Source organism: Vanellus vanellus, assembly GCF_965231255.1.
Source record: "Vanellus vanellus genome assembly, chromosome: 1".
In the NCBI taxonomy this organism is placed as follows: Eukaryota; Metazoa; Chordata; class Aves; order Charadriiformes; family Charadriidae; genus Vanellus; species Vanellus vanellus.
The window spans coordinates 53,816,714-53,827,671 of record NC_138905.1 but is presented as its reverse complement, the minus strand read 5'-3'; the positions used below and the strand labels follow the sequence as shown (position 1 = coordinate 53,827,671).

The window sequence follows — 10,958 nt, the reverse complement described above, 5'->3', positions numbered from 1 at the left end:
GGACCACACACATCAGGCATTTCAAATGACTTACCTCTACGACCAGCAAACGAGCAACCAGTGTGTTTTCAGACTGAAGCCACTTCCTTCTATCAGGACTGCTAGCACTTCTCAAACTTTATTAGAAACACTTAAAGTGGTATCTTTTCCCCTCCTTTTATTTCTAGGGAAGAAGGAAAAAAAAAAAAAAAAAGAGAGACATCCTCTCCTTGATGTCATTTTTCCTTCTATGAATGAACAAGGGAAGGGCAGTGTATACACCAAGCATTACTAATGAGCATGTTATGCTTCCCACAGCTTTGTCCAGAGGAATACATTTTCCTTTAGCATAAGAAAGCTATTGTCCCAAAAGAGTCGCAGTAAGAGGCTTCATTGATTAAAAAAATAAATAAAACAACAGCAGAACAGCCAGCAGAGAAGTTGGTCTCATTAAAATAAGGAGCTCCATATAGGCTAACAAGAGCTCTAGCACAGTAACTGCCAAGGGAAAACAAAAGGCAGCCTAATTCACAGGGAGCACTCAAAACACGAACAAAGCAAAATATTCACACAGCAGCTATCACAAGAATGCTCAGCATCTGCAGTTTTGTGGCATGTCTAACAGAAACTAGTCTTAAAAAAAAAAAAAAAAAAAGAAAAAGGAAAATTGTAGCACTTGAATTTCAAGGGCCTGCTCTTCTAACACAAGTTATTTTGTAAGCCTATATACCAAAGGGCTCTCTAGAAAGTCAAACGGCTTCACTTATTATCAGGGCATCTGAAGAACACTTAATAAAAAAAACCCTCTGATGATACAGGCTGCATGAATTTTGAGTTGAAAAATTAATATAGTAACAATTACCCATTTTGAGATCCCAAACAGTCCAGCTCTGAGATCGCAGGGAATACAGATTAACGTAGCCTTATCACTTACAGGGAGAGGCATGGGATGAGAAGACCCAGAAGTCTGCCACCTTCAAGTAGTCAGCCAGCAGAGGTACAGAAGGTGCTGTGGTGAGGCGAGTACTGCAGTACCAGGTGGAGTCATAACCAAATCTGACTTCTTCTGAAACCAGTTGGGTTCCCTGCATCAAAAAGCTGTACATAATGAATGAAGCAAGCATTTGATGTTGTATTCGGGCAGATCCAGCTAGAACTGTATCAGTTTCTACACGTGCCAGTTTTATCAACTTGCCTTCATTCAACAAGCGTTTGGTGTTCAGGGATCACAGCTGTGAGAGAAAAGACCCCAGAATGAAAACACACTGCGTTGTGTCCCACGCACAGCCTCAGGCCAGGCCATTCCTATTTCCAGGCCAGGCCATTCCTATTTCCAGGCCAGCTGATATCCCCAAGGTCCCTAAGAGGGTTCTCTACCTGCTTCACCCCTTAAAACAGGGGAAGCACCAGAAACCTGCAAGTGCTCCCCAAGCAGGGGGGCAACCAGCCCAGCTCCAAGTTCAGCAAACGTAGAGGGTCCCCCACCACCAGCTGTGCTCCCAGAAAACACCTTATTTCTGCTGGTGCTTCTGCTGCCAGCAGGCTCCGTGGGATGGCAGGGGAGTAGTACACCCAAGTAGCACCTTCCGGCTGGATCAATACAGTGACACTGATTTACTGCGAGATGGGCGGTCAGCCCCAAATGATATATTGGGGAAGGCAGGAGCTGCCTTCGGCTGGCTGACTGCCAAACCTCCCATAAAGGACCAAAGTTATGGATCAACATTAGGAAAGAGAGGTAAGAAAAATGTACCTATCTACTGACACATGGCATAGGGACGGGCGTTTCTCGGGAAGGGGGATGCAGACACACCCTGGACATGACCCCACACAGGACAGCCTCACAAGACCATAGTCTGCCTCTGTTCCTCAGAGAGATGCCCACCACTTTGCCGCCAGGCAATCTGAGAAACAGCAAAGTCAGCAAATGCTAAAGCACTTTACACAAATACTTGAGGGTGCAGAACACAAGCTCTCAGATACTACCCAAGATAGCCTGCTTCATATCAGTTGTATCAGGTTTTATAGATCGTTCACTGGTGCCCAACCAGCAAGACATGCTACACTAATTACAAGTCATTCTGTAGCACAAGATGAACCGAGTCCAAGCCCCATCTTACTTGACTGCACAGTTTGCAAGGAAACAAAACACAAGAAGAAAATCCACAACTCCGCAGATATCTGAAACATAGATGAAGCAGCCATTGACCCAGCTTAACTGGAACCTAGAGAGATTCACAGACTCCTTAAAAAGCCTTGGGTTCACAGACTTATTTAAAAAAAAAAAAAAAAAAAAAAAAACCACTTGGGTAGAAACACTTTTACATCTTCACCCTATATTTAAGATATATAACACATCATCTTCTATTCCATCAACACCCAAAGGCAGTCACAACAGACTAACCCAGAGCAGCTGGAAACTGTAGATGTCTTGACAGTACCTACTGAAACCCATGTTTTTAAACACTCTGAAATGAAAGAAGCTGTCAAGTCAGTATCTGTTGAAACCTACGACAGGATAGCCAAGATTTTTTTGGGTGCACATAATCCTAACATGCAGAGGAAAAGAGGTAGGCATAACAAGAGACATCCAAGGAGCGGAGCGCTACTCTCTCCCATCCCTACAGCAATTACAGAGCCCTTTTGTTGCAATACTGAGTCAGCAGGAGCTCTGCTTCCCTGGAGAGGCCTCAGAGGCATGAAAGAGAAAGAACCTGACTAGTCGGTACAAGGTGAAGGGCTTTAAGGTGGCAACCAACTCCTTACATTAAGGCATACTGACTGCTCTCCTCAGGGACTGCCTTTCCGTGACAGCGCACATGGCAGCAAGCCCACTTTCCCCTTCCAGAAGGCAACGAAGGCCCTGGATTCACCTGCCAGGGCAGAGAAGAAACCCACTTGAAATCAGGGAGGAGCACTTCATCTCAACAGCTGGCACCTCGACAGGAGACGTGCAGACGGCTCCTTTACCACAGGAGCATCCAGTTTGGGAACAGACTGGATAACAGGAGACATGCTACCCCTGCCACTCACTCACCATCACAAACCAACCCTTCTCTCCCTCTCATTTCCACCCCACGCTTCTTCCAGCGAAACAACACTGCAGGGAGCATCGCTTGATGTCCAAGTCAGGAAGGCACTTACTATACATAAACATAAAATATTTAAATATAAAATCCTGTCTTAATATGAAAGATCCACCCAGTACACTTCAAATTACAAACGCACAGGCCAGCTATGCCTTACAGGTCCCTAAAGGTATACCCGTACTTTTTTTTCCCCACGTCTTGATCTGATACGGTGCCAAAGCTGACACACAGCATCCCCGGAACGCAGCCAGCTTTTGGGCAAAGAAGGGAGCCAGACGTTTTTCGGCTCACTTAAGCAACACGAACGAGTATTTTAGCCGAGAGCACTACGGCAAATTTCCTACAAAAACAGCGCGGCATCCCCAGACGCTTGCGTGAGGCGCAGGAGAGACTTGGTTTGAAGGGTGTTATGCAAAAACTCTTCCCTCTCCCATCCCCTGGGTGAGTTTCGCGGCACTTCCCTTCCAACATCGATGCCACAGCGAGACTAACTCGGCTGGGTGGGAGCTGCTGCCCCTGGAAGGGTGACCGAGCCCAGTCCGGTAACGGGCTTCGCCCAGTACCGGGGTCTGTCCCCGCTCCAAAGGGCTCCCGGCGACCTGCGATGCTCAACACCTCTTCGGCACTGCCCCTTACAGACAGGCGCAACCGACCGAGTGCCACCGCTCCGGAGCTGCGCGCCCCACGAACCGCCGCAAGCGGGTCCCCGGCAGCAGCGCCCCGGTCCCCAGGCGGGGCCGGGGCCGGGGCCGGGGCCGGGGCCGGACCCGCCGCCGCTCGGGCGCCCCTCACCTTCCCCGCGGGTCGAGGTACCGCCACACTCCCTCCCCCCATCCTCCCCTCCCGCTGCCGCCGCTCCACCAGCCCCGTAGCCGGCGGAGGAAGGGGGGGGCCGGGTCGGGCAGCGCCCCACGGTACTCACCGGCAGCTGCCGCCGCGCCGCGCTCCCCCCGCGTCCCACACCATGGCGCCCCCGCCCGCCCCGCGCCGGCCGCTCCGTTCGAAAGGACCAATCAGCGCCCGCGGGGCGGGGACAGGGCGGGGCCGGGGCGGGGTGGGGCCGTGCCCGCCGCACCTGGCCTGAGGCGGCGGCGGCGCTGACGCGGGGGCTGAGAGGCGGGAGGTTGCTCTTCTCCCGTTTAGCAGGGGGCTCCCGTCTCCGGTGGAGCCCCCCCCCGAGCCGGGTTCTTCCCGGCCCCCCAGCGGAGGACAGCTCAGACCTCAGCGTCCCACCCACTGCGGCGGCACGGCCGGAGGGCTGCTCGCTCGGGGGCCGTGGCAGATGGCCGCCAGCCCGCCCCCCCCTCCCGGTTCGGCTGTCGTGAAAGCGGGGGCCTCAGCCTGCCCTCCTTCTCGGGGAAGCTGTGGGGAAGCAGTTCTGCTTCCCTGGGGTGGTGGTTGGGAATTCGGTCACTGGCGGTGGGAACAGGGTTGTCCTGGTTTGAGCGACAAAGGATTAATTTCTCTTTCAGCAGTTTTTATTTTTCAGTAAGGTCTCTCCTAGTGCTTGGGAAAACTGCACTTTGAGAAGACTCTGGTGTCTGAATTTGTGAAAATGTTTACTTCAAGGCCAGCTATGGTATGCGGGTTTCAAGGTCTCAGTGTTTTTCGAGCTCGCCAGGTGCAGGGATGAGGAGGAGCGAGACCCGGGCACTTCACCCAAGATGGCCAACAGCATTATTTCATACCATGAACGTCACATTCAATATACGTTAGAAAGTTTGCTGAGGAGTTTATTCTCTCTCCCATGATGGCGGCAATCCTGAGAACTTCTTGACCCTATGCTGGACCCCTGAGGCCTTCCCTTCCTCCCGAAGCCGTAGCGCTGGCAGTGTCCGCCATTTGCTGTCACTGCTGGGAGTGCACAGCTTCCTACCGATAGAACTGGCCGAGTATAACCCTTGTATATTCTATATTGGTATTGGGATCCATATTGGTCCTTTAGTATTATTAACATTAATTATTTGGTCTTATTCTATTAAATCCATTTACATTTCAACCTTTGGGTTTCCTTATTTTTCCCGATTCCCCTTCCCGGGTGGGGAGGGGTCATTGGGTGATAGAATAATTGTCTAAAGGACACTAAATTGTCATGGGTTCTTCAAACCATAACACGGCGGAGCTCACACCCGAAGAGGCCTTTCCACAGCAGGGCCCAGACCCGTTTCGGCGCCCAACGCCTTTCTCGCGCTGCCCCCATTGTGGGGCTGCGGTCTGGAGGATGGCAGGGTGAGCACGTGGGTGTCGCAGCCGTCTGGTTTCACGTCGCTGGGAGCAGACCCAGGCACACGGAAAGCACCCACCCCCCCCAGCCCCTTGTTAGCCTCGGGGAGCCCGCACCGCCTCGCGCAGAGTTCGAACACGCTTACCTGTTCCGGGAATGTCGCTGATGGTATTTTTCAGACTCACTAAGCACCAAAAGTCATAAAGCGAAATAACCTGTGATGCACTTTCACAAAGTACAGGTACTGTATAATTTTTACTTTGAAATAATAATGCAAATGAAGCTACATGGTTATATCAATGAGAAGGGGTTTTGTGTGTGTGTGGCTTTTCTCCATTATGTAATTTCTCGTCTTCTAAACAAATAACGTCTTGCAAATCTTACATGAACACGTTTCACAGTTGGACAGCAAATGACTGGGGCATTAACCATTTCAGCTGGTTTATTACCATAAATATCTGAAGTATATTCATTAATGGAGGCCAAGCACAAAAACACTGCAATGAAAAAATATGAATGGAAACCTGTATTTCCCCATTTGTCAAGAGGAACCGTAACTGCAATCGGCTTAATTGCAGCGTGAATTAACAGGTTTCCTCTGAGGAGTTGGTGGACTCTTTCTGATCAGGGAATATAAATACAGATAAAGTTATACTCACGTGTGAAGATCTGATAGCTATACAATATTCTGTGTATAGTGAACAAAATGACTTTTATGAATGCATGGCATCTTTCTATAAAAATGCAGTAAAGAAAATTTAATGTACTGTGGGATGTTTTCCTATTAAAATAAATGCTATGTGGTCCTTTAATAAGATATGTCTCCTAAAATAAAATAAAAAGTACCCATCACTGCACATCCCATATCTCACAGAGAAGAGGCGTGAATTTGTGATCATTCACTCTCCATGACATCAGCATCTCTGCATGATGATGGTTAAATGTCCGTAATTCTGTAAGACGGCCCAGAAGACATGCAAAGTGTTGAGGGTTATCTGGGTGGTGAAGTTTGCAGAATTTTTGTAGAATATCCAGCAGGGGTTCTTGAAGCCTTTCCACAGACTCTCTGTCCTTTATGTATTGTCGATCTGGGTATGGTTTTAAAAGAAAAGAAGGAATTAGCAAATATATGCTCTCATACAATGTAAATATTTACACTGATAAAAGAACATAGAAATCTTCAAATATTTACCCTGGGCACCGATGTTCATGCCTACCAAGAATATTTATTTTCAAATTATGAGGGAATAAAAATGCTTAACATTGTATTTTTGGTTCGGGGTTTTCATGTAAGCTTCCCACTTCTAGCTAAGGAAAACTTTCAACTTTTTCAAAAACTGAAGAGTTTTAACTTGTTTCTCTGGGGTTGTATCATCATCTCCCAACGCAGTTTTGCACCTGAGTACGTCATATGATGCACTGCAACAACTGAGCAGCACAGCATAAGTTCTTGAAGGTGTATTACAACTGGGGAATTTGGCCAGTGGAGAAGAGTATACATGCAGGTCGCCAGGGAGAAATCAAACATCTTCATCCTCAAATGAAATTCCTTTTTAGAAAATGCTCATCTTGTTATTTTGTTCATATGGAAGTGCGTGTTTGGATATTTGGAGAGGGAGGAAAAAAGGAGGATGGGGTTGTTTCGTCACTGATTTTTTTTTGTGTAAAACATTGTCCTGAGCCACACTGAAACAAAGAGCAATGGAATTGCTTCACCTTCCCATCTTCAGTAAAACCTGATTTGGAAACCTCAGGGTATGTCTTTTGTCCTGAAGCATCTGGCTTCTCTTCTCCTGTTCCCATGACAGTCAGTTTGTTTGAGGCACTGTACAATTTCTCTGTACGTTGTAGGTAGAGCTAGCTAGTTTTGTGTTGTCAAAGAATTACTTTTTAAAGCAAAGCCTGTAATCAGACGCTATTATGCCGATACTTTTGAAAGGTCAGTTTCCAACACTTTATACAAGAGGGCGACTTGCCCTCTTGCAGAAGGGTCCTTCTGCTCTTGCCAGCTGGTGTTTGTTCAATAGAGGCTGAAGACCTTCATTGCCATTCTCTATTCTAAGTTACAGGGTTTCCCAATTTCCCTCTAAAAAATGTGACATTTCGCAATGGTCTGTAGTGATGTGCATGTAACTACATCTGGGATTCTCTGAAGAAAGAAGCCTGTCTTAAGCAGTGGAGAGATACCAGTAATTTTTTTAAGCAGGATATTTAAGCACTTTTTTTCCTCTTATGCAAAACCAGATGGTGTAGCAGGACATTTGGAGTTTGGATTTGTGTGCTTGTTTTCTGGTTTAACAACTGAATATACTGAATAAGCATGTATGCTCAATTACTCTATGTAGAATGTAACTTTTTACAAGTCTCAGGTCACCCTCCTCATGCTTTCTTTCCAAAACCACTAATACTTAATTCTGGATTAGAAGTTACCTGGAGACAGGATCACTATGGCTGTGAGCAACGCATATTCTTCCTGTGTCATCTTCAGCTCTCCAATGCTTTTATAAAAATTAAACATGGGAGTTATGAATTCATCTGAGATACCTGCGAGAGAAAAAAAAGTTATGATATTTTTTAATTACTGAAATAATCTGGTTTATTGCCAAAGAGCAATTATTTAGTATTTGAAGCCTTGACTGTCTTGGTGGGAGAAATTCACTACACAAATCAGGCCTGATGCCAGACAATTAGTTCCAAAAACGCAAGTACATCCTTGTTTTCCAGATCAGAGCAGAAACAGGCAAGATCTGGCAACTTCTTTTCACCTGGTTTCAAAGTCTTTCTTTCAAAGCAAGTCCTTTTGCTCTCCAGGTTTGTCTGTCTTGCTCTTCAGGACAAGTCTCATATGTGGTTTTCTTGCTGCCTGCTGATGTTCTAGCTGTCTTCTCTTTCCAGTATGCACAGTTTGCGGAACTGTCCCCACGTTCCCTATCTTTACACGAGTTATATGGAAACCTCTCAGGGTGTACGGTTTAATTCTAGCCCAACTCTACTCTACAACTAACTGCCTTGGGCTGTTGTTTCAGTTGTCTCCCTAAAGCGTCTTAATTGCTCCTTTTATGTAGCTTGAAACTTTAGCTAGGTCTAGGATTACCTGTAGTCCAAGATCAACTCGCTTGCAACTAGTACCACCTTCCAGCGTAAACTAGTGTATTATAAAGTACAGAGCCATAAAAAATTAAAATCTAGCCCAGTTTAAGGATGGGATTATGTGATTGTCTTGCCATCAGCAAAACCCTTTGGGGTTACCGAACTGGGGCATGCCGACTGGGCTTCCTCTTACTGACTTTGTCATCAGGTCACGATGTTCTTACTTAGCCTTAAATTACAGATGTACTTCATTCTGCTTTTTGGTATAATAGAGAAGTAGGTCCTGTGACATCAATTTTATTTTATTTTTTAAACTGGTGCGTGAGTCACACGGAGCAGCCACTAGACTGTTGGTAATGGCTGCTTGCAATTCTGAAGCGGTGGCACAGATGAGGTGTAGAGATCTGAACCAGTGATTCTGCAGCAAGAAGCCTTTTGGTCTTCCTTGGCTGAAAGGATGGAAACCTCCTCTGTTCCCACAAACAAGAGCCATAGGATTTCTTGTCATTTTACTTATAATTTTGAGCTGTTCTGGGAGAAGACTGTATAACTTGGTGTCAAAACTACATGAAATCATGTTATTTTGAGTGTTGTATACAACACGAAGCTGAAATCCAGGACTGGTAAGGTTTGGAGTGCCTCCAATAGGGGAAATTCAAAATGAAACTCAGCAGGTGGAACTCAAAGAAAAGAAACATGAAGTCACTTGACTTAACTACGAACAAGTCACATTTTGCTGTGACAGTGAGAACTTACTTCAATCAGGGGAATAGTTCTGTGTCCCAACAGTGAAAGTATGGTCTTGCCGGGTGTGGTTTATTTTGTGGCTGAATGATGTGTTTAACCATGTGACACGAGGAACCTATGTGCACTTCAGATTACAAGCCACAAATCTTGTTTTTGTAAAAAGTTCAACGCTATTAAGAGGAGTCTAAGTGAATTAAGCAGACATATGTGATGTGGGTCAGCTCATCCTGTGGCAGTTAGGAACACAGCTGGAGCTTATACAGAGCAAACAATAGTCATAGCATCTAATCTCCTGCGAGTTTTATGTCATTAGTCATCAGCGTTAACTATTTAAAATTTTGAACACTTGTTATTGTTAACTTCTGGGGAACCGCCTGTCTCTCTGCTGGGCAGGTTTAAATGCCAAAGTTCCTTACAAGATGGTGTAGGTAGAGAACATACGCATATGACACACCAAAGTCTTAAAGTTTGTGTGAATGTAGAACCCGGAGAAAAAAATAAGTCTAGCTGAGTCCTAAAGCAGAGCAAATGAATTCCTTTCGTGGAAGCGAATAGCTCAGCAATGACATGGGAAAAGTCCAAGACAAACTGGATATTTTTAGAAGTCTCTGCACAAGGTATCACGCCGCTGGGCATGATTGTCTTGGCAGCAGGCAGGAAATGGGAGGAAGCTGGCTGTGAGTAAGACTCCCATCATTTGTTTCCCATAGTCATCTTTTTTTTTTTTTTCTCTTTTTTTTGGGTCAGGTTAGTTTTCAGCTGGATGAATTGTTTTGCTGACCAAAAAGCTCCACATGTCCTACTGTCAGTATAGCAGAAGTGAGATGAAAATGATGCAGAATAACTAATTCAGGTCCTCACTGGTCCACTGGTATAAGCATGCAGTAAAACAATCCTTGCCCAGAAAACTTATTATCCAACATTAAGAAACTAAAGCAAACAATAAGGAATGTGGAAGTAAATGAAACTATGGCAGAGAGCTTCTCTGCACTAGTGTACTCCAGAGAAATAAAACAAAACAGAAGAGGTGAAAGGGAGTATAAAGGGATGTTACAGCAATGCAGCTGATTTACTGCTTTTACTAAAGAGAACAGAACTTTGAAATCTTTAAATAGATATACGTCACAAGACAATTATGAATGAAACCATGCAAAATGAGCGATTCTGAGACTAGGATAATGGATTTTTTTCCTAGTTACTGGTTTTGCCCTCATCCCATCTGTGCTGGAGTTTCCCGGTTATGTCATCATCCTGTACGCGCATTACACAAACCACTGTTCCATCACAAGAGGGGGCTGTTTTCTAATGTGATTGAAAACGCTTCAGTTTGGTTTTAATAAGCTCCACCAGAAAGCAAAAAAAAAGCAGGAAACAGATGTTTATAGTTCTTTTTTTTTTTTTCTTATCTACTGTGCAAGATGTTGTCACTTCAATTCAGGTTATCAGAAAAAGAATTAAAGGCGATTTGGTGCTCATAACTGGAAAGGCTAGAGGAGAAATGAATTTTGTGACTTCAGACATCATTGTTACAAGTCATACTCCAAAAGTGAAAAAAAAGTCAAATAGATAAAGTTGTATTTCTGGCATCAGTGAGGACAGAAAAGTTAGCTCTGCCTAACCCTCATTTAGATCAGATGAGAGTCCTGCACAGTGCTGTGTCAGACAGTCAGAGCTTCCTGGGCAGTGGTAATGGTGCCTCCTTCTTAACTTTTCTTCAAAAAGGTTTCAAAATCTTTGTTTCACACAGCGTTACAATGATAAGAACGTGCCCCTCCTTCACGTTGCATTGTGCATCATTCTGAATTACACAGATTTCTACCTAACCACCA

At 45.4% G+C, this 10,958-nt stretch overlaps 1 protein-coding gene across 2 annotated transcripts in view; it reads right to left on the bottom strand.

The window, feature by feature from the left end:
- Window positions 1-6,141: 6,141 nt before the first annotated feature.
- Window positions 6,142-10,958, bottom strand: part of NR1H4 (nuclear receptor subfamily 1 group H member 4) — a gene marked incomplete at both ends in the record, with an annotated part of 35,058 nt that continues 30,241 nt past the window's right edge. For both annotated transcript variants that reach the window (XM_082498404.1, XM_082498405.1), the window contains 2 exons: window positions 6,142-6,380; window positions 7,723-7,836. In XM_082498404.1, the coding sequence (XP_082354530.1) occupies window positions 6,142-6,380; window positions 7,723-7,836 (353 nt within the window). The remainder of the gene's footprint in view (window positions 6,381-7,722; window positions 7,837-10,958) is intronic.